Source organism: Mustela nivalis (assembly GCF_964662115.1).
Source record: "Mustela nivalis genome assembly, contig: HAP1_SCAFFOLD_1617, whole genome shotgun sequence".
Classification (NCBI taxonomy): domain Eukaryota; kingdom Metazoa; phylum Chordata; class Mammalia; order Carnivora; family Mustelidae; genus Mustela; species Mustela nivalis.
Window position 1 is genome coordinate 41013 of NW_028135047.1, and position 23676 is coordinate 64688.

At 47.7% G+C, this 23676-nt stretch overlaps 1 protein-coding gene across 1 annotated transcript; it reads left to right on the forward strand.

Moving 5' to 3' along the window:
- Positions 1-676: 676 nt before the first annotated feature.
- Positions 677-16151, forward strand: LOC309857972 (integral membrane protein GPR137B-like; the record flags this gene model as incomplete). Its single annotated transcript, XM_082750661.1, has 6 exons — positions 677-782; positions 2303-2376; positions 4652-4701; positions 10795-11017; positions 13021-13170; positions 15936-16151. 6 exons carry the CDS (start codon positions 677-679, stop codon positions 16134-16136), a joined length of 804 nt encoding a protein of 267 aa, XP_082606787.1. The 3' UTR covers positions 16137-16151.
- Positions 16152-23676: the final 7525 nt, after the last annotated feature.

The window sequence follows — 23676 nt, forward strand, 5'->3', positions numbered from 1 at the left end:
GGAAACTCTGTGGGTGAGGTTCCGGGCCCCCTCAGGGTGGAACGCCTCACCCATAGACCCCTCGAGCTCTGGGGGCTGCATGGATGGTGGCCCTGCATAATGGGGGGGTGTCTGAGTATTGTTTTAAAGTTACCCTTCTTTGTTGTGTTACAATCACCGTGACTTTTACTAAGGTTCTGGTGAACAGTGGCATGGGCAGTGTCTGTCCATGCTTGGTGGCTAGGGCAGTGTCTCTCAAACTCTGTTCATCAGAACACTCAGAAGACTGTAAATGGCCAAGTAAGTTCGGAAAACTGCTGCGTGCTACGTGTTTTCTCGATTGCAGCAGTCATTTAAAGACTGGGAATTTCCCTGTGGGAATACCATGTAGCCTAGCAGTTTCCAAATTTATTTGATCATTTGGTGCTTAATTTCTCGGAGCATTTATTAGTTCTCAATTCTGTAGGAACGCCCTGAGAAGCCCTGGCTCAGAGTAAGTGTGTGCAAGGGGAGGCGTTGGGGCAGAGCGCGTGATTGCCGACAAGGCTTACATGCTAGACCGCGTATTTGACCATCACAGCTGGAAACCCTGTCCTTCCCTGTGTTCCAGGAAGGGTGTTCCGGGTCCGGGCTGGCCTTGGACGCTGGCCTCCCGCACCTGGCTCTGTGCAGTCCACTCCCAGCGGAACATGTGCGGATGAAGCTGTGGGGGCTGGGCGTGGAGGAGGCCAAGGTGCCCCCCACGAGGTGGTGCCCACCTGCTCGCTGCCTGAGCTCAGACCAGCAGAGGCTGCAGCCTTCTGGTCTGCGTCCCGGCTCGTCACCTCTAGGTCTTTCCTTTCTAGCTGTAAGCCTGTTGAAGGCAGGACTGTCACAGTTTTCTCTCAGTCCTGCTAGCGCTTTGCATACAGCTGAGTTGGTTGTGACCCCCTCGTTGTCCCCTGTCTGGGGGATGCTGTCCTGTGGAGTGTGCTTGGGCCGTGCCTGGGAGCCCCGGGGTAGGCCTGGCGGGTGAGTCACTCGGGCTGAAGTTACCCACCACCAACCAAGCCCACTAAGTGTGGCACAGTATTAAAAATATTTGCATATTGACAAGGTCAGGCACTTTTTAAAAATACTATAGTATTTTCTCTGTGCTTCGATGTCTGTGAATATTTTTTTAAGATTTTATTTATTTATTTTACAAAGAATGAGAGAGAGAGCACAAGCAGGAGGAGCAGCAGGCAGAGGAGAGGGAGGGGTAGGCTCCCTCCAAGTCGAGAGCCCAATGTGAGGCTGGATCCCAGGACCTCAGGATCATGAGCTGAGCTAAAGCAGATGCTTAACCAACTTAGATGCCCAATATCTGTGAATTCTTAGTTAAAAACTACTAGCATTTTTAAATAATAAAGAATTATTAAAAGCAAGGTCCCCAAGTACTATTTAAGAATTTTTCCAAAACCATTGTTCTGTGTTGCGTGAAACGGTCATATTTTGTAGCAAATCTTTGGAGTCCCGCATTAATCTGTTCCTAAGAGAGGTTGTTTTGTAACATTTCTCCTTACAGAAACACCAAAGGTGATGGGACTTGCCTAAAATCCCAGGGGAGATTGTCAGGTGAAGCCGGACTAAGGACCCCTTTACAGTAAGGGCTGTGTCCTTTGCCACATATTTGTCTAATTACCAGACATTTCAATTTATTTGTAATGTCAACTCCTACTTCCTACTTCTTTCAAAAAACAGTGTGGGACAGATACAGAAGTCATGTCAGAAGCAAAATCATTTGTAGGTTCAGAATGCTTACCTATGAAGCTTGGAAAGTGTGGTTTAAGTGGGGGCAGGGGGATGGGTAGATTTGTTTCCTGTAAAGTCTGTGGGAGTATCTGCGTGTCCTGCTCCCCAGATATGGAGTCTGTTCCTGAGAGTGTCTCGTGGCAGTGCGTGACTGGACATCGGAGGGAGGTCTGGCTGGGGGGCTGTCCGTGGACCCCCAGCATGCCCTGATCTCTGCACTGTGCCCTGACTCTCCGTGTCATCCGGTTACTGCGATCGCCTCTTTCCGCATGTTGTAAGTGAATGGTTGCGAAGCTACTCAAGCAGTGGTCCTTGGACTAGCTGAGTCAGAATCGCCTGGGCTGGGGAATTTAGTGACATGGAGGTTCCTGGGCCCCTCCCCAGACTCCTCCCCAGGTGGGGCTGTGGGATTTGCATCTTTAGCAAGTTCCCCAGGTGATTCCTTTTTCCCCTTTAATTGAAGTATAATTGACACACAGTGTTATAATAGTTTCAGGTGTACAACATAGTGATTGGGCAAGTCTGTGCATTACTCTGTGCTCACCATGAGTGTGGTCACCATCTGTCACCGACCCACGTCATTGCAATAGCGACCATCTTCGCTGTGCTATACTTTTCATCTCTGTGATTTATTTATTTTATAACTGAAAGCTTGTACATCTTAAACCCCATCACCTATTTTACCCATCCCCCCACCCACCTCTCCTCTGGCCACGACCAGTTTTGCTGCATTGCAGAGTCTGCTTGTTTGTTTTTGTTTTTTTCAGATGCCCCATCGATGTGAAATCATACAGTCCTTGTCTTTCTCTGACTTATCTCACTTAGCATAATACCCCATACGTCCATCCACGTTGTTGCAAATGGCAAATTTCATTCTTTTTTAAGACCAAGTAATATTCCATTGTGTATACATACCCTGTCTTCTTTATCCAGTCATCTGTCAGGGGATTCTTAGGTTGCTTCCATATCTCGGCTGTTGGAAATAATGCTGCAGTGAACATAGGGGCGCAGATATCTTTTCAAATGAGTGTTTTCATTGTCTTTGGGTAAATACCCGGTAGTGAAATTACCAGATTATATGATCTTTCTTCTTAAATGTTTTGAAGGCTCTCCATACTGTTTTCCACAGTGGCTCTTGTGCACATATAAGTCAGAATTACCGACTGAGGGTCCTCAGGGGAATGCCTTTTAGAAGGCCCCCAAGGGAAATGGCTTCTCCTGTTGCAGATGTATTCTGGGAACTGACCCAAACAGTCCCCATGGAGGCTCCCTATGACCTCCGCGTCAGCACGCTTAGCCACATACTTGGGATCCACCAAAGAATCTCCTGGGGTTACTTCAGATATCCCTCTTGCACACATATTTCTCCCTGAGTCTTCCTGAGGCAGGGGGGCAATGATATTTAACTCCTGTGTGGCCTCAGAGGTCCCAGAGCTGCCTGTTCTCTCCTCCCTTCCCCCGCTCTCACGCTGCCCACCCTGTTCTCCCTTGTCCTTCCCTCCATCCAGCTCGGGCAATGTGTCAGTCCCTTAGCTATTTTCAGGCACTGAGCAAAATGTGGGAGAAGCCCCAAACGCAAAGAGAGCTGAGAAGTGGGAGAGCGTGTGTTAGGTTGGTGGGGAGGGGTGGGTCCAAGAGGGGCCAGGGCCAGGCCAGGCTGGGAGCAGGTCTGGGAACTCAGTGCAGAGGCCTTGCTGGGCAGCAGGGGACATGGGTCCGATACGATCCACAGCAGGGGCTTTGCCCTTCTTTCAGGGTTGCCCCCACCCCATGGACACCAGGGATCTGGGGAGAGCACAGCCATGAGCACATTACCCAATCTCAGTCCCCCGGGCAGCCCCCCAACACCCCTGGGGGTCACCTGCCCTTGCCTCAGAAGCCCCCACGTGCACGTGCTGTGGCCATAGAGGCCACGTAGCAGCTGGGGCTGGAGTGGGAGCTGCCACCTACCTTCCCTCTCCTCTGCCTCCTCAGAGGCTCTGCCAGGCTGGCTGCTGTGCCCTGTGTGGACATAATAGGCGATGGGGCAGCACACGAAAGATGTGGAGAGATTCCGACACATGATGTTTTCTCCTGTAAATAATGGTCATTTGATGCTTCGATAGCTTAGAGACTTTGGAAGTAGGCTGCCGAACTTGAGACCTGTGTGGGTGGACGCTTACGTTCAAACAACACAGATTTGATGCCAGTGAAAATTCTAAGGAAGGGTGAGGGCGGACTGTTGATCTTTAGGGGAAGTACAGGTGTGAATCTTATTAAGAGAAGTACTTGGCTGTGGTAGACCAGTAATACCTTTACTCCCCCCTGCCATTTTTAACACTTTCCCTTATTTAAACATTTTTTTTCTTTTAAGATTTTATTTATTTACTTGACAGACAGAGATCACAAGTAGGCAGAGAGGCAGGCAGAGAGAGAGAGGAGGAAGCAGGCTCTCCACTGAGCAGGGAGCCCAATGCGGGGCACAGTCCCAGGACCCTGAGATCATGACCTGAGCTGAAGACAGAGGCCTAATCCACTGAGTCACCCAGGCGCCCCACCCTTTCCATTATTTAAAAAAATATATATTTTATTTATTTGATGGAGAGAGACAGCGAGAGAAAGAACAGAAAACAGGGTGAATGGGAGAGGGAGAAGGAGCCTTCCCATTGAGTGCAGAGCCCGATGCGGGCCTCAGTCAGGATGCTGAAGGCAGGCACTTAATAAATATCTTTACTTTTGGAATTGTGTGGAGAGCTTGAAGAGTCTTTAGCTTAACAAACAGTCTCACAAAGCCGACGTCTCAGTTTCAGAACCAGGCCCTGGCGGCTGGTGTAAAGGGAAAGAGGACTTGAGAGGGACGGTGCTGGGTTGTTGGTGACAGTATACTGTGTCCCAGCTCTGATGCTGTCTGTCATTGCAGGTGATTTTCAAAGCCAAGTCAAAATATTCTCCAGAATTACTCAAATACCGGTAAGTACCTGGGGGGATTTCCATCCTCATTTGGAAAATATATTTTCGACTATTTAGGACTTGGTTAGGCAGCCTGAGGCAGAAATGTAGCTTGTGTCCTTGAGGAGCCAACACCCTGTGCAGGTATCCTGAACAATGCTGAAACTCCCAGAATCCGATGAAGCAGGTGATGTTTGGGGTATTGGGCAGTCTCTGGCCTGGTCTGCTGTGTACTGTGAGAGCCACAGGAGTTTCGTGAAAAGTCAGTCAGTGCTGGGCTGAAAGGGTGGGCACGTAACCTGGAAGGGAGTGCCTTAAATTATGTGGCAAGTTTACATGAAGGGGTGGATAGGCTTGTTTTTCCTATAGAGAAGGTTTGTAGGTTTCCCCAAATTTTTAGAGGTCTGTGACCTCAGCACCCCCAAGAGCAAAGAAACCGGTGGCTTAAGGAATGGTCAGACTTGGTAAAAGGGGAAAGGATGCAAGGCATTCAGACGACATGGGGCAGGTGTGTGGTGTTCTGATGTACCTGCCCAGGCGAGCTCCAGTGCCATGAGCAGATATTTCTGAGAAAGCAATTTCAGCCACTTACCTTCTTGAATCAAAATGAAATTTAATTATTTTGTGGCTTTAAAAATATGTAAAAATGTGTGCATATTGTATTTTATTTAAATATGTAATTTTAAATTTATGAACACTTTTTATTTAAAATTCTCAAGTTATAATTGACATACAACATTATATTAGTTTCTAGTATATCACAGGATGATTTGATATTGGCCTATTGCAAAATGTCCACTTCAGTAAGTCTAGTTAACATCTATTACCGAACATGGTTACAAAATTTGTTGTTTCTTATGATGAGAACTTCTAAGATCATGAAAATGTATATTTTGATCTCCATTTTATATCCAAAGAAACTGAAATTCAGAAAGTAATACGACAGTACTGGCACCAAGAGAGAAGTCATGAGACTCAGGGCGCCATGTTTGTTTTTCTCACCTAAACTTGAAGTCTTTGTTCACTACTTTTTGGGTAGTTTGGTGCATGTTTCTACTAGACTACTCAGCTGGGACTTGACGGTCCACCATGAAAATATGTTGGTCTGAAGGAGAACCCGTTAAAGGGGCAATTCCATGTACATAACCTCTTCCCTTCTCTGGTAAGAAAATAGCTGGCCTTTCCTCCACACCCGTAATCTAACCCTCCAGCCTCTTGACTAGAAATATGGATCAACCTGGGGACTGGGGAGCCAAGAATGGGTGAAGACTGGGAAGGAGGAAGAGATTCTGATTGGATCGTGGAGCTGGTCTTACCTTGGAAGTGGTTGGTTGAAGCTGAGGTAATGCGGTTTCTCATAGAAGTGGAATATGAAAGCACTAGTCAGAAAGGAAGGCTGGTTCAGAAGTTTTCAGCCTCTGAGCCTTGGGCGGTAGGGTCCATTAGATGTGAGGGAGTGTGTGTGTTGGGGGGTGCAGTTCTTGATCCTGGAACCGAAGTGCAGACACCAGGATGGGCTGTTTTTAGTGGGAGGGGGTTTGCGGAGATGGAGAGAGAACACCAGGAGAAATTCAGCTGGGTGAGATGTTCAGGCTGGAGAAGGCCGAAGAGTTTCTTGAAGCCAGGAGGGTGAGAGTCCAGTGGGAGGAGCCTCTTGACTCCTATGTCATAATAAAGAAATGCTCAGAATTATTCGTGTTTATGCCCATCTTCCATCTTCTCTGTTTGATCCCCCACTTCTTTTTCTTTTTAATATTTTATTTATTTTTTGAGAGAGAGACAGCAAGAGAGGGAACACAGGCACTGTGCAGAGCAGGGAACTCGATCCCAGGACCCTGGGATCATGACCTGAGGGGAAGGCAGATGTCCAGCGACTGAGCCCCCCAGCTGCCCCGATTCCCCACTTCTCTTAATCTAGATGCTGCTGCAGACATTTCAGGCCATGATTTATCCCTCAAGGTGCTTTGGTATGTTGGCTTTTGAACAGGCTGGCTTCCCTGACTGAACTACAGCTCACTTGGAAAGAAGCACAAGCCATCACTCTAGAAGTGGTGGCAGCTTCTCCCCTGAGCTGCTCCGGTAGCCGCTCCGTGTCTCTGAAGATGGTTTCTACTCAGCCCCACCAAGAACCACTTCATTTCCCCTCGAGTCCCCTCTCTCCCTGACACACCCGCACACTCAGCTTTGCTGGAGTTAATGCCCATGTGATTCAGTTTTTCTTTTTTTCAGGCTCTGCTTGTCAGTCTTTGGCTTAGGAGGCGTGAATACCGCGCAGCGGGGGCTCAGAACTCTTCGATTTTCGGCGGGTTTTTTTTGTTGTTTGTTTTCTTTTTTTTGTTTTTTTAAAAATTTATTTGACAGATGTCACAGGTAGGCAGAGAGGCAGGCAGAGAGAGAGGAAGGAAAGCAGGCTCCTTGCTGAGCAGAGAGTCCATTGCGGGGCTTGATCCCAGGACCCTGGGATCATGACCTGAGCTGAAAGCAGAGGCTTTAACCCACTGAGCCACTCAGGCGCCCCCCATTTTTGGTGTTTTTAATTGTTTTCCCTCCACCTTTGAGTAAAAAACACAACGAACCAGGCTTTGCTTTTCCCATTCTGGAAGGAATCTCAGATCTCAGAAGAGAAATTTAAACCACGCTTTACAAGCCGTTGACACTCTCCCCTCACCGTCGGAGGGAGCAGAGTTCTTGTGCATGGAGCTCATGGGCAGCCCACAGGCCAGGCACCGTGGTGGCCAGGCACCGCGGTCCCCAGGCCCTGCGGTCAGCGGCCTCAGCGACTGTCTGCACTTGCAGACCCGCGTGAAGCTGATCCTTTTGGGCTCACAAGCAGAGTCATCCTCCCGGATGCCCGGTCCCACTGATTTCCTTTTCCTTTGGTCTTTTTTCTAATTATAGGCTGTTTATCCTGACCCTATGTTTGAGCTGAGAAGTAGTCATTCTGGGGCAGGTGGTCAAACACTGTTGCCATGGAAATGCCCCCTTGCCATAGCATTTGTTCTGTGCCACCCCTGCCCCACGCTCTCTCCACACCTCTCGATCTCTCTTCCAGAGCTGCAGGCCCCAAGGGAAGAGTTCAGTTTTGCAAGATTTTTTTTTTTCATTATGAAAGTTATATAAGCTCATTAGAAAAAAAAAAAAACAGAAAATAGAAAAGTATTGGAAGTTTGTGAATAGAGACATGTGGAAAGAAAGAAACCAAATCTAGTGCAGCCCCTGCCCCCGCCCTGCCCTACAGAAACCCCGTCCAACTCTGAGGAGACACAGTAATGTTTTCCGTTGTAGGTTTTCATCTACCTTTCCCAGAACAGAGTTGTTTTGCCACATTTACGATTTTTCTCTCTGACGTTGACCTTAATGTTGGATTATAAGTACTTTGCCCATGTTGTCTTAAGCCTCACAACACAGCTGATTTCTTTGAGACAAAACCAGGCAGTTCAGCTCAGGTCATGATCCCCGGGTCCTGGGATCCAGCTCCATGTCGTCATCAGACTCCGTGCTAGGAAGGGAAACTGCTTCTCCCTCTCTCTTTGACCTTCCCCCTGCCTGTGTGCATGAGCACTCCCTCATCCTCTCAAAAACAAAACAAAACAAAACAAAACAAAAAAACAAACTAAAAAAGAAAGAACTAAAAAATACTGGATGGATAGGATTCTGTTTAGCAGGTGGTCCTAGAGGCTCACGGAGTAGGGTAGGTTAGAAAGGGAAGGGCAGGAAGGTTTTAAGCAGAAAGCTCTGCTTGTGTAAAGACGGGGACATGGGGACACCTCCTGGATGGGCTTCTGGCCAGCACACAGGCCGGCTGATTAGGATGGGGGGCGCCCATCGGTTGACCTGGCTCTGGAGACTGATTGGAAGTATAGGGGACTGGAGGGTGCTGGAGTGGAGTCGAGGGTGGGGGGGTCAGTCTGGACACTGTCACATTGGTTTTAGACAGAAGCACGAGACCATGCAGTCGGTGACGATGGGAAAGTGGGCCCACAACGAGGGGAGCAGGAATAAAGAATCTGTTGAACTTGACAGCTGGTTAAACTGGGGTGGTGAAAAAATAATGAATACACTGGTATGCTGAAAATAAATTAATTAATAAAAAAAAACACTGGGGTATAATCTTTATCGTTTAGAACTACAAAGAAACTGTGGTGCCTTTCGGAGAAATAGGAAAGCCGAGAGGAGTCCTGGAACAGGAACTTAAGGAGTTAGGCTTGCACATGGTCTGAGGGGACAGGGCTCCCGTGGTGGGCTGTTTGGAATGTGAGTCTGGATGTAGGACAGGGCAGTGGCTTTAGAGGAGCAATAGGAACCTGGGCGCCCGAGGCCATATCTGAGGATGCACGAGTAAGTGCGTTTCCCGGGGTGGAGGAGAGAGCATGAGAGTCCTCACTTTGGAGGAGGAAGAGGAACCGGGGCTGTGCAGGGGTAGGTCAGACAGGGGAATGGGAGGCAGGCATAGGGTCATGGAGTGATTGACAGCGGGGCTCTGGGAAGGCAGGGAGAGACGGCGACCAAGAGCTGACCCCTTTTTTTTGGGAGTAGGTCCTGGGGACCTGGGAGAGTGTGGGGTCTGCAGGGGACGACCTGGGAGGTGAGGGTGATGGGGTGATGTGAAGACTTTATAGGAGCTGCTGCTGACCGAAGGGGAAGCTGGGGTGAGGCCGTGAGGCCCCGTGGGGTGAGGACAGAGGACTGACACGGTAAGAAGGCACAGAACCCAGTGGATTCTCATGGCAGCCCTTTGAGGCGGGCTGGAAGACCTCATCTCTCTTCTGTAGATGAGGAAACGCAGCCCACAGTGGGCAGGAGAGACTGGCCTGATGTCTTGGCTCCGTGTGTCTCTGGGTCACACTGGGCAGTTGAGGGGAGGGGGAGGGGAAGGAAGGAGGGTGGGGTGGAGCCTGGGTTGCCATTGTGTGAAAATCCAAGATGGAAAGGCACGGCAGGGAGCTGGGGACATCTCTGGTGCTAGCTGTCATGGGCAGCACACGGTTGGCATTGAGTTATGCCCGGCTTCTTCACACTTTCCTTACACTTCTCTCTCTCCTGTGTCCCCTCCCCCCTGCCGTGGGTCCTATCAGTGACAGTGTCTGGAGCTGGGACTATCATTCAGGAGTCTTTTTTTTTTTTAGGATTTTATTACAGGAGAGAGAGAGCAGGAGAGAGAGAGGGAGCACGAGTAGTGGGGAGAGACAGAGGGAGAAGAAGAAGCAGGTTCCCCACTGAGCAGGGATCCCGACATGGGGCTCAATCTCAAGACTCTGGGACCATGACCTGAGCCAAAGGCAGATGCTTAATGAGCCAGCCAGACGCCCTGTCATCCAGGTTTTTGCGTCCCGGTCTGTTACATCTTTAGAGGATACTCTAGCTTCAAAACCGTTTTTTTTTTAAACGATTTTATTTATTTATTTGATAGAGACACAGCAAGAAAGGCAGCACAAGCAGGGGGAGTGGGAGAGGAGAAGCAGGCTTCCCACCAGGCAGGGAGCCTGATGCAGTACTCGATCCCAGGACCCCGGAATCATGACCTGAGCTGAAGGGAGACACTTAACGACTGAGCTTCCCACGCGCCCCTCAAAACCGCTTTTAGTTGAGAGATTTCTTTTTCTGGATTTACAGACGTAGTCAACGTAGACCCAGTCTGATTTTGAGCCCTGCACGTCTGTTCCTTGTTGGCTTGTTTACCGAAGGAGGTAGACACCACGGGCCGTCTTGAAGCAGTTGGAGGCTGGGGCCTTGGGTTTCAGTCTGTCCGAGAAGTCCATTGGCCGTGCGCCGGTCACAAGGAAGCGGGCAGCTCCGGGAATCTGTGGGTCACAAACGGCCAGGGGCCCAGCCAGCTGGTGTCTGTTCAGACCTGGGCAGGGACTGCGGCAGATCTGACCACCTCCCAGCGGCAGGAAAAGCAGGGCTTGGGCAGCTTCCTGAGGGCACTGTCTGTAGCTGGTTTGTGATCTGCACATGAGAGCAGCTGCTACGTAAACCTGTGCTCTGCGTGTCTGCACTGGTGTGTCCGCTTCCAGCCGTTAATGGAACGGGCCCCGCTTTCCTTGCGGGTCGATCCAGAAATGCAGCCAGCAGGCAGGGCGTGGGGCTGACTGTGCTCTCTGTTCTCCCCAGGCTGCCCCTCTACCTGGCCTCACTCTTCATCAGCCTCATTTTCCTGTTGGTGAATCTGACCTGCGCAGTGCTGGTGAAGACAGGCGGCTGGGAGAGGAAGGTCATCGTCTCGGTGCGCGTGGCCATCAACGACACGCTCTTCGTGCTGTGTGCGGTCTCCCTCTCCATCTGTCTCTACAAAATCTCGAAGATGTCCTTGACCAACATTTACTTGGAGTCAAAGGTAGGTGGACATGTGGTCAAGATCCCTTCGTTAAGCCGACTCCAAAAACAGTCTCCCAGTCACAGACAGAACTCAGCAGACACCTTCCACATCTGACTTGCAAATGGTTGGCCGCACCCTGCTGCCCAAACCCGGAGCGGTGTCATTCCTTGAACTTCATACATGAGAAGAATTGCTTTGATGTGTGGGAGTGTGAGGAATTACTGGCAGGGAGGCGGCCTGTGCGTAGACACAGTGTTTAACCAACATTTTAAAGGACTCGCTGATTGCTTGTGCCGATGAGACTAGTAGAAACACTCGCCTAGTGTGCCCTGTGTTTCAGGCACTTTGAGATCTCTGTTCGGCCTGTGTAAGTTCATGGTGTCCTCCGAGATCTCTGGGAGACCAGGCCCTGGAGGTCAGTACCTGGCGTTGCCCTACGCAGCCCAGAGACAGAGAGCCAGGCTTCCGATTCATGGTCTGGCCGCAGGCTCTGGAGATGTGGATGGAGGCTCCCCTCAGGACTGACTGATGCACCCAGGAGAAGACCGTGGACACTCCAGGGAGGACACTGCCCCCTGGAGTTCAGGCCGGCCCCTGCACCATGCTCTCAGTCAGAGATGGAGGCAGCTGGCAGGAGAGGCTGGCTTGGTTTGCTGTGTGCTGTGAACCCTAGAATGCCCGTTTGCTCCTCGTTTCCCCAGAGTTCTAGGGAAGAGCTGACATACTTCTGGGCCCCTTATCAGCCTCACCCCAAGTCTTCCTTGGTTGGGAATCCCAGGGAAGAATGGAGGCTGGGGAAGGGGCCTTGGTTTTTGCACTTGTGCAATGATTGAATGATTTCTGTAATTCCTCTGCTTCTAACCATATCCTCTGGTGGACCCCTGTCTGGCTGACCCCCTGTCTGGGGGACTCCCGCTGTCCAGCAGACCCCGCTGTCTGGCCGACCCCCATGTCTGCCTTCTTTGCCACCTGGCTATAAATAGTCTTATGTCTGAAAACCATGGGGAGCTCTGTGACCCATTATATTGTGCCTTCAGTAGTGACCAGTAGACTAAAATCTGACCTCAGAAACCGCAAGCCTTCACAAGGCATCCGTGATCAGGCTGACCTCTGGCGAGATCCCTGGAGACTTGAGTATGGCAGGAGTAGTTTTTTCATGTATTAGTTTTGACAGATTTCAGACTTGATTTTGACACAAGTTTTGTCTGTTGTTTTTACTGTCTCCCATGTGAGGGCTATCCAAGGCTTTAAAAAAAAAAACAGAATTGTGGTTTTTATGGGAAGAGTTACATTTTGGTTGTCAAATAACTATTTAGATCAGCCCTGTGGCAAACATGCTGTTAAACTGCTGCTGGGAAAATAAAATAGTATCTTGTTGATGTATGATTTCTCAATGCAAATTTCAAAATCCTGTTTCATTTTTTTTTGGTCACATTAACTATATGTTTCTAGCTTAGGGCCCTTTAATGGACTGTAAATTGACAGCTTCATAAATGGGGGTACAAATCACCAATTTCCATGTAATTCCAAGTCTGGAGTGAGACCAGGGCTTCCAGCCTAGAAGATTCTGGAATTTGAGGAAGTGCTCCCTGCCCAGGGCCATGGTCCACAGGACCGCTCCCCCACCTTGCTAGGGTTGGTTGCCACTTTGCTGGGGTCGGTTGTCCCTGGGCTGGATGCTGGGCAGTGGGCTCCCAAGTTGGGAGATCCTGGAGATTGAACAGCATAAACCACCTGACTTTCTCATTCTTACAAACCCGGGCTTTAGGCAAATGGCCTCTATTTTAAGGCTTCTCCAAACCAACTCCCAGATTTGGAAGCATCTGTATGGAGATCCTTTGACATTTGAGGAGGGGGTGTGGGGTGAGGTGAGGTTTGGGTGTGAGTTTACTGGTGAGAGCGGACACCACGGTTGGTGGCCCCGAGAGCTGAAGGGTTTATCAGGTCTGAAGCCAGGGCATGATGAGGCTGGTGTGTTGGACCTGGAATGGGTGCTCCCCTCATGGCTCCCTCTTTTCCAGGGCTCCTCTGTGTGTCAAGTGACGGCCATCGGAGTGACCATCATCCTTCTCTACACCTTCCGAGCCTGCTACAACCTGTTCATCCTGTCATTCTCCCAGAGCAAAAATGTCCATTCCTTTGATTACGACTGGTACAATGTCTCAGACCAGGTCAGTGGGCACCGGTGACATGTTCCCCGAACAGTGACCCTTTGCTTCACAGCACCCCATGTGGCAGAGAGAGGCTCCTTGCTTTTGCTGCTGCATTGCTGGGTGACCTTGACCGTCATGTACCTGGGGGTATCTGTGTCCATGTCTGTCAGATGGGATCATAGTACCTGGCTTGTCCCAGCTCACATCTGAGACAACTAGCATCTAGGTGTACAGGCACGCTTGCACGTGCGCGCACGCATACAAACACACACACACACACACACACACACACACACACACACTAATTTCTGGGGCTCCTGGCAAACGGTACTTAAAACATTTTTAAGTGCTTCCATATAAATGTAAGATGGTTTTATTAAAAGTGAAGTTTGCCTCGGTGAAACAGATTGTATGCAGATTTCAGAAAATACATAAAACCATGGCTTTATTTTTTTAAGATTATATTTATTTGTCAGAGAGAGCGCGAGCACAAGCAGCAGCAGTGGCAGAGGCAGAAGCAGACTCTCCACAGAGCAGGGAGCCCGATGCGGGGCTTGATCCCATGACCCTGGGAGCACAACCTGAGCCGAAATCAGATGCTTAATGACTGACCCATCCAGGCATTCCTAAAACTATGGTTTTTTAAAAGTGGAGCATGGAGACAGCATTTGAGAAGATCGAGATAAAAATGACTGGGGGGTTGAAGGTGTGAGCAAAATCTCATTTTACCAGCGGTGACCCCATGATATTCTTGCCCTTTTAATAATATGCTAGAAACTCGTGAGTCGTAAGTTATAAAGCCATGAACAAAGGTAGTGACATATCATCTGGCATTCTTGTTCACAAAAGCCAAAAATAAAAAAAGAATGGGAATGAGGTAGCATCCTCTCGTTTGAGAAATACCGGTTCTTCGTCTGTCATGCAGGACAGAGCGCTGGGGGTACAAACACACACAGATGGCCTGCCTGCCCCACAGCAGGAGTTTATGTCCCCTGAGGAAAACAGACACACAGATAAGCCATTACAACACGCAGAACTTCTGCTTTATAATAGGCTCTACTGGATTGAATTACGGAAAGCTCCTTAACTGTCCCTAGGAAAACACCGAATGCTCAACTCTAGAAAACGCACGTCTCCAGTCCCAGCAGTGCTCCCTCCCTGGGCTGGATTCACACTCCAGAAGAAGACATCAAGTGACCCCGATAAGCATGGGAGGACAAGATGAAATTCAGAAGGGGCACAGGGAAGGGGCTAGAATTCGGAAGGGTTCAGACCACCACTGCCCAGACCAATCCCCTCTATATAGGATGGGAGAGATTTGGGCAAGGCACTGCCAAAGGTGTGCCCTGTTTGGAGAAAATCAAATATATAAAAATTGAATCTTGGAACAATAAATGAGAGACTTACTCATAAGACCTGAAGGATTTCATTGTAGTGAAATATCCATCAATGGCTACTCTCGTAACAACTTCCGGGCAGATAGCAGCAGCCTGGCATTCAGCACTGTCCCCTTGCTGGGCAGCTGTCACCGCTGTCTGTCTCGAGAACATGCTCGTCCTCCCAAACCGCTACCCCATACCCATTAAACACTAGAGGTTAGGTTTTAACAAAATAATTATTTTGGTTTTTCTTTCCAGTAAGGGCTTATAATGGTAACAAACTTAAAATAACACAGTTTTTAAAATTCTGTTGTTTTTAGGGGGAATGTTTATTTATGAATATCTAGACCTGTGTGTTGCTGGCCCCAAACTGTGCACTATCCATGTAGAATGGAAGGGGCCAGCGTGCTACCCAGCTGAGTTAGAGAAGGGAAGCGAGATACAGAGATGGGGAGACGGTTTCCTGGAAGGGCTACTGTCTCCAAACACGATGCACTAGAAGAAGGTAGAAGGATTATTTAGGTGATCGGCTTTTCATGGCTTGGTTTTGGCGCACTTTGTCTGAAACACTGCCCTTTGTGGGAGAGCTGCCCAGATGTGACCCTGTGCATATCCTGGGCCCTGCAGATGGGGGACAGACTACACACCAGGTCTGTTCGGCCATCCCACTGGTCCAGACAAACATCCTGGTCTGGAAACAGGTTTTTTCCAGGTGATCTCCCCTGCAATCAGCTTTAAAGGATAAAGAATAGGATATAGGGAACAGGAAGAGAAGTTTAAAAAATTGATGAGTTTATCTCAGGGATGAGACAGAGGGTGACAGTTACATGCTGTCCTCAAAGATATGGAAGGGAGGGCACCTGGGTTGTTCACTGGTTAAGCGGTTAAGCAGCTGCCTTCAGTTCAGGTCATGATCCTGGAGTCCTAGGATCGAATCCCAAATCGGGCTTCAAGCTCTGTGGAAAATCTGCTTCTCCCTCTGACCTTCTTCCCTCTTGTGCTATCTCTCACACACTCTCTCTTTCTCTCGCTCAAATAAATAAATAAATAAATAAATAAAATCTTTGGAAAAAATGTGGGAGTGAGAGACCTAACATCTCCCTATTTGATTGTTGAAGGCAAGAAGACTTACATTTAAGAGATTTAGCTTGGAAATGAGGTTTTGGAGGGTGATGTAATAACTGTCAGAGATGGGCAGTTCCCACGATTGACTGTTTTGAAGATAAGAGTTCTCTGCCCTGTGTGGTTGGAATGACTCCCCACCTGGGTTATTACCTGATTTCCACATGCACGTTGCAGGGGGAAGGAATTGCACCGTATCAGAATTAGCCTTTCTTCACGTTAGTAAGAACCAAAGCAAAACCTCAGTGTGCTGACTGCACGCCTCCCCTCACTTCTCAACAGGCAGATCTGAAGAATCAGCTGGGAGACGCCGGATACGTGGTGTTTGGGGTGGTCCTCTTCGTGTGGGAGCTCTTACCCACCACCTTAGTCGTTTACTTCTTCCGAGTTAGAAACCCTGCGAAGGACCTTGTGAGTAAACCATCTTCTAGTTGTGGAAACTGTCTCCTGCTTCTCATCACAACGCATGCCGTTGGGGCTTGACCTTAGATTTTCAGGAGCAGGCCTCTTTCGTCCTGTTGTGATGTAAAAAGTTCCCTTGTCTGCCTGAGAAGGTCTTCTCCCTTAACTCTGATTTATTTAGTTGTTTGTTTATTTTTATTTTTTAAAATTTCTTTTCAGTGTTCCAGAATTCATTGTTTATGCACCACACCCAGTGCTCCATGCAATATGTGCCCTCCTTAATACCCACCACCAGGCTCACCCCTCCCACCTCCCCTCCAAAACCCTCAGATTGTTTTTCAGAGTCCATAGTCTCTCATGGTTCATCTCCTCCTCTGATTTTGCCCAACTCCCTTCTCCTCTCCATCTCCCCATGGCCTCCATGTTATTCCTTATGCTCCAAAGATAAGCGAAACCATATGATAATTGACTCTCTCGGCTTGACTTATTTCATTCAGCATAATCTCTTCCAGTCCCATCCATATTGATACCATAAGTTGAGTATTCATCCTTTCTGATGGAGGCATAATACTCCATAGTGTATATGGACCGTATCTTCCTTATCCATTCATCCGTTGAAGGGCATCTTGGTTCTTTCCAAAGTTTGGCAACTATGGCCATTGCTGCTATGAACTTGGGGATGCAGATAGCCCTTCTTTTTACTACATCTGTATCTTTGGGGTAAATACCCCAGAAGTGCAATTGCAGGGTCATAGGGAAGCTCTATTTTTAATTTCTTAAGGAATCTCCACACTGTTCTCCAACTTGGGCTTCACCAACTTGCATTCCCACCAACAGTGTAAGAGGGTTCCCCTTTCTCCACATCCTCTCCAACACACGTTGTTTCCTGTCTTGTGAATTTTGGCTGTTCGAACTGGTGCAAGGTGGTGATCTCAATGTGGCTTTGATTTGAATCTCCCTGATAGCTAATGATGATGATGAACATTTTTTCATGTGTCTGTTAGCCATTTGTATGTCTTCATTGGAAAAGTGTCTTTTTATGTCTTCTGCCCATTTTTTGATGTGATTATCTGTTTTGTGTGTGTTGAGTTTGAGAAGTTCTTTATAGATCCTGGATATCAGCCCTTTGTCTGTAATGTCATTTGCAAATATCTTCTCCCATTCCATGGGTTGCTTCTTTGTTTTGTTGACTGTTTCCTTTGCTGTGCAGAAGCTTTTGCTCTTGATGAAGCCCCCAAAATTCATTTTTGCTTTTGTTTCCTTTGCCTTTGGAGACATATCTTGAAAGAAGTTGCTGTAGCCGATATTAAAGACGTTACTGCCTATGTTCTCCTCTAGGATTCTGATGGATTCCTGCCTCACATTGAGGTCTTTTATCCATTTCGAGTTTATCTTTTTGTATGGTGTGAGAGAATGGTCGAGTTTCATTCTTCTACACATAGCTGTCCAATTTTCCCAACACCATTTATTGAAGAGACTTTTTTCCACTGTATATTTATTTATCTATTTTAATTTCTCTTTCCTTTTTTTTCTCCTTAACTCTTTTTGAGGGAAATTCATTTTTTCAGCTTTCCTCTTTCAGAAGAAATGAAAGTTGCCTCTCAAGGCCTAAAGACTAACTATTTAGTTAGCCTAAAAACTAACTGTTTTCCTAGTACAACAAATCTCACTGGTATCTGAGCCTTGACTTGGGGTGAACCAAATATATAAGCTTTTATTTTTGGAAAGGGAAATAGAAAATGGTACTTGAGGGCGCCTGGGTGGCTCAGTGGGTTAATCCGCTGCCTTCAGCTCAAGTCATGATCTCAGGGTCCTGGGATTGAGTCCTGCATTGGGCTCTCTGCTCAGCGGAGGGCCTGCTTCCTTTACACTCTCTCTGCCTGCCTCTCTGTCTACTTGTGATCTCTCTCTGTCAAATAAATAAATAAAATCTTAAAAAAAAATGGTACTTGAGTTCTTCAGCCCTGTGTTATGTTGGACAGTGAGTTGGGAACTTGGTGACAGGGAAATAAAAAACATCATGAAGGTTGCTAACCCCACTCCCCTGGTTTGGTCCTGTTTCTGCTGGGCCAGCTTTGCATAATTGTCTTTCTCAGGACATGACAGAAAATGCACAGCTTGCGAGAGTGAGAAAACCCCTGGGCGCTTGTGGTCCATGAATTATTCTAGCCACACTAACGAGGGGTAGTATTTTGAGTCACTGATCTATGAAACCCCCAGAAAAGTATAGAGAATGGCTTTTGGCCAATGCGAGCCAAATGTGGGCGGGCAACAAGGAAAGCAGATACAGTTACCAACCACCCAGTTGTGTTTTACCCTGTTTCTTTTACTTTCTTTTCAAAAGACTTATTTATTTGAGAGAGAGAATGCTAGAGGCAAGGAGGGGCAGAGGGAGAGAGAGAACCCCAAGAAGATGCCCCACTGAGTGCGGAGCCCAATGTGGGGCTCGATCCCATGCCCTGAGATTATGACCTGATCCAAAACCAGGAGTTGGCTGCTTAACTGACAGAGCCACTCAAGCACCCTGACCCTGTTTTTTTTCTTACTTTTCTCTTATTCATATCTGGATAGTCACCATGAGCCAGAAACAGTGGGGTGGGGGTGGGAAGCTTGTCTAGCCTGGGGCATGTGGGACAGGCCTGACTGTGGCCCCTGCAGAGAAGGCAGTGGGTAGTGTTTTCTAGACTGTGGGATCCGCTTCCTTCACTTCTGTTATTTGTAGCTGCAGGGCCATGGCTGTGAGCTTCCTCTGACCTTCACTTGCTGTGAAAACGGCTGGAGGCTTCTGTAGAGTCAGATCCTAAACACTTGAAGCTCCCTGACAAAGAAATGGGACCGGCGGGCCCCAGATTCTAGGCTGAGAGACCAGGTCCTTATTTTCCTTCCTTCTCTGAAGTTTTCTGGGCACCTTGCGGGACTAGGGGATTGTGAGGGGTCACTGAAGCTGACTCCCAGAGCTCATGGAGGCCTCTCCTGGGCTCTGCGTGTACCTTTTTATCAGCTCGTGTCTCGGAGGCTTCAGAACTGGGCTCCCAAAACCCAGAGTAGACGTCCAGATTTAACAAGAGGAAGGCTAATGTGATAGTGTCCACATTCTTCTACTAAATGAATACAGAGTAATGTCTGCTGTGTACTCGCGGATGTCATTTTCCAGGGACACCTGTCTTAACATACTCCATGTAGATGCGGTTACTTGGTTATTGGGCTTGAATAGAGTTCAGGATGTTCAGAGTATTTTTTAGAGCCATGGTCTTGAACATGGTGGTCTTGGGACACTTTACACGGGTTGATTTTTTTTTAAAGATTTTATTTGTTTATTTGACAGAGAGAGAGAGCATGAGCAGGGGGAGCAGCAGGCAGAGGGAGAGGGAGATGCAGGCTCCCGGCTGAGCAGGGAGCCCTATGCGGGGCTCGATCCCAGGACTCTTGATCATGACCTGAGCTGAAGGCAGACCCTTCACCAACTGAGCCACCCAGGCACCCTGTGATTAATTTTTTTACTGAGTGGTAATTGACGTACTAGTTTCAGGTGTACAGCGTAGTGAGTGGGTATCATAGCTGTTACACAGCGATCCTAACAAGCCCAATTGCCATCTCACGACGCGGTTATGATGTTTCTTCTTGAGCTAACTTTCAAGGTCTGCTCTAACTGCCTTCAGACATGCAACACACTGTTATTACGTGTGGTCAGCGTGCTGTACGGGGTCCCCAGGACTTAGTCATTGCATAACTGGAAACGTGTAACTTTGACCCCTTCCACGTGGTTCGCCCACTCCCCATCCCCACCTCAGGCGACCACCGTCTCCTCTCTGTACCCATGCTGGGGTTTTCTCTGCTTGCTCAGAGATTCCACATACACGAGATCATAAGTGTTGATCTTATCCTGACTTATTTCACTCAGCATAATATCCTCAAGTTTTATCCATGTTGTTGCAAATGGCAGGATTTGTGTGTGTGTGTGTGTGTGTGTGTGTGTGTGTGTGTTTTGATGGATGAGTAATATTCCAGTATAGTTTCTTATCCCTTAACTCACTGATGGACTTTTGGGTCATTTCCGTCTCTTGGCTCTTGTAAATAATGCTGCGGTGAACACAAGGGTGCAGATATCCTGTCGGATTAATGTTTTCGTTTCCTTCAGATAAATGCAGAAGTGGGATTGCTGGATCACAGGCTGGGTCTACTCTTACTTTTCTGCGGGCCTTCCGCTGTTTCCCATGGTGGCTGCGCCCATCTATGTTCCCACGAGCAGCGAGTGTGAAAGGGTTCCTGTACACATCCCGGCCAACACTGGTTATTTCCTGTCTTTTGATTTCAGCCATTCTGACAGGCATGAGGTGACCGCCCACTGTAGTTTTTATTTGTATTTCCCTGATGGTGAGTGACGTTGAGCATCTTTTCATGTACCTGTTGGCCATCTGTAGGTCTTTGTGAAAAATGTCTGTTAGGGCCCTTTGCCTGTTTTTTAATTGGATTATATTTTTCCGTTGAGTTGTAGGAGTTCTTCATATATTTTGGGTATTGACCCTTTATCAGATACATGATTTGCAAACATCTCCTAGTCAGTCTGTTACCTTTTCATTTTGTTCATGGTTTCCTTTGCTGTGTGGAAGCTTTTTCATTTGATGTGGCTTCACGTGTTTATTTTTGCTTTTGTTGCCTTTACTTTGGGTGTCAAATCTAAATCATCATCCCCAGTACTGACGTCAGGGAGCTTACCACCTGTGTTTTCATTTAGGGGTTTTATGGTTTCAGTTCTTACATTCAAGTGTTTAATCCATGTTGAGTTAATGTTTGTGTGTGGTATAGGAAGACAGTGGTCCAGTTTCATTCTTTTCCATGTGGCTGTCCAGTTTTCCCAACACTCTTTTTTGAAAGAATTGTCGTTTCCCCCATTATATAGTCATGGCTGCTTTGTTGTGAAACACTTGACCATGTAAGTGTGGATTTCTTTCTGGGCACTCTGTTCTTCCATTGATATGTGTGTTTGTTTTTATGCCAGTATCATACTGTTTGGATGACTGTAGCTTTGTAATATTGTTTGAAACCAGGGAGCATGATGCCTCCAGCTGTGTTCTTCTTTTTCAAGATTCTCTGACTCTTCAGGGTTACACTGATAAATTATTGAGGACCTACAAAAGGTCTTATTTGGAGAGGGGTATGCATGTGCGTAAAATTAAAAAAATTAATTCTCTATAAATAATAAACCCATTACATGTTACCATAAAAGTTTTTTCTGAGAAAGAACATTTTTCCAAAACAAAGTAGGAGAGTAGCATTGTTGTAAAATTCTCAGATTTTTTTCGTATCTGATTTAATAGAAGACAGCTGGGTTCTGTCTGCTTCTGCATTCAGTCTGTTGTGATACATTGTTTTGGTGGAGTATGTGAGGAAAATCCAGCCTTACAGAAATACATATTTGCAATAGAATAATTTAATACCCTTTAACAAAATTGTGGATATTTTTCTTTGAAGTGCATCAGAAGTGAACTAGTTGTGGTTTCCTAACAGTCAGTTGCAGTGCGGAATCTAAAATCATAGCAGTAAACTCAGACTGTGTCAACACTAACATCCCTCAGTTTATCTTGCATTTTGAATGGATCTTCTACCCACGCATGGCCTTTTATATTGGTCACTTGGAAAATACTGGTGTACCGAGTTACGCAGATCTTTCAGACATTAAAATTCACTCACTAAATACCACCACTGATCATTTCAGGAGAATCTTTGAAGTCCTGGGATGCCCTGCGGCTCGAGGTGGGGGATACCAGTGTTCCAAAGCTTTTTCATTGTTGCTGAAAAGCTCATATTTGATCGGTGATAAATACTGTCCACCTGACTTCAGATACTTTCGAGACAGGGTCTGCCAGACACTCATGTCTGAAAAAGCCTGGTTTGTAAGAGCTGTGAAGTGGCATGAAGAAATGTAGCTACGACCAAAACAGCTGCATGAGGTCTTTCCCTGAAAACAGCTTCTGCACAGTAGATGCGCTGTGTGCGTTCTTCCCGTCTTGTCACATAACCTATTAAAAACACAGAGACTGAGATTTAATATAACTAATAATGTTTAGGGCTTTGTTACAGCTGTTTTTTTTTTTTTAAGATTTATTTATTTTTGAGAGAGAGAGCGTATGCAGGCAGGTGGTGGGCAGGAGCAGAGAGGGAGGGAGCAAGAGTCTAAGCAGATTCCCCACCGAGTATGGAGCCCTGTGTGGGGCTCGATCTCATGACCTTGAGGTTATGACCTGAGTTGAAACCAAGTCAGACACATAACTGACAGTGCCAGCCTGGCACCCCCAGCAAAGGCATTCTCCAGGAAAATGGCCTCTAACTGATAGTGTAGCTGTGGCAATCCAGGGTCTGCCGGGGTGTTTGGTGCCAGCGTTGCAGAACAGCCGGAGCTGCAGGCTGGCGCACCATCCACACTGGTGTTGAGACCATGGAAAGGCTAAGTCACGTCTTAACCCACTAATCACAAAAATATTTACAGCCTTGCAGGTGCCAGAACAGATCTCAGGGACACACTGAGGCTAAGCCCCCATGGACAGCAGCTTAGTAGTGAATTAAAATGATTCTCTATGCCCTGAACAATGTTTTCTCCTGATTTACCACAAGGAAGTGACTTCAGTAGGAGGGAGGCATAATCCTAAATAGAAAAACATTTTCCCTCTTCTACTTAGGAAGGAACTCTCATTAGCAGGGAATGTGGGTATCAGATTGGGCTTGGGTTGGTCGTGAAATCTCCGTAGGCGAGTCTCCCAGAGGGAAGGCCATCTGGTCGTGTAGAGTTTGGTCAAGTGAGCCAGGCACGGTGGAGCACTTCCGTGTGCCAGGCATGGTGCGGAATGGCACTTTAGATATATTCCGTGTTGTAATGCTCACACTCAGCCTCTGAGCTGGAAACCATTATCACACTCATATGAGGAAACAGGTTCCAGATCACGGGGCTTGTTGGAGGCAGAGCTGGGATTGCACCATGGCAGTCTGGTTCCTGAGTCCGTAAGGATAATTACTGGGCTGCGCTGTGGCTTTCCTTGGTGTAAGGTCTGGAGAAACTAAGTTGCTGCTGTGTGTGACTCGACAATAGTCTTACCTGTCTGTAATTCCTATGATTGCTTGGAGAAAAAACAGTCTGATATTCCTCTGCGTGGGTGGGCAGGGCAATTTATAACCCAACTCCTGTTCCTGGACTTTAAAAGAGCCCGTTGCAGGTGGGGACTTTCTTCAGCTGTGATCGACTGTCTGGATGTGCAGCACAGTCGCTGTGAACACGCCTCTCCCCTGGGGGCTGAGCCCAGCATGACCATGTTCAGAGCGTGGCTCTCTGCTATCCACATCAGAGTCCTGGGGGCCCTTGGGGTCAGGGCAGATTCCTAGGTCAGAATCTCCTGGGCAGGTTCTGGGAATCCACGTTTTAAATACGAAGAAGCCCCGGTGATTTGAGTGTGCCGTGAAGTTTGAGAATCTCCCTGGGTTTGTTGTTCTTGCTTAAACAGCTTTACCGGGATAGAATTCCCGTCCCATACAACACTCCCATGTCCTGTGTGCAGCTCAGTGGCTTGGGGTCTTTTCAGATATGTACAGCAGTTTTGAGAACATTTTTTATCACCTCAAAAGGAAACCT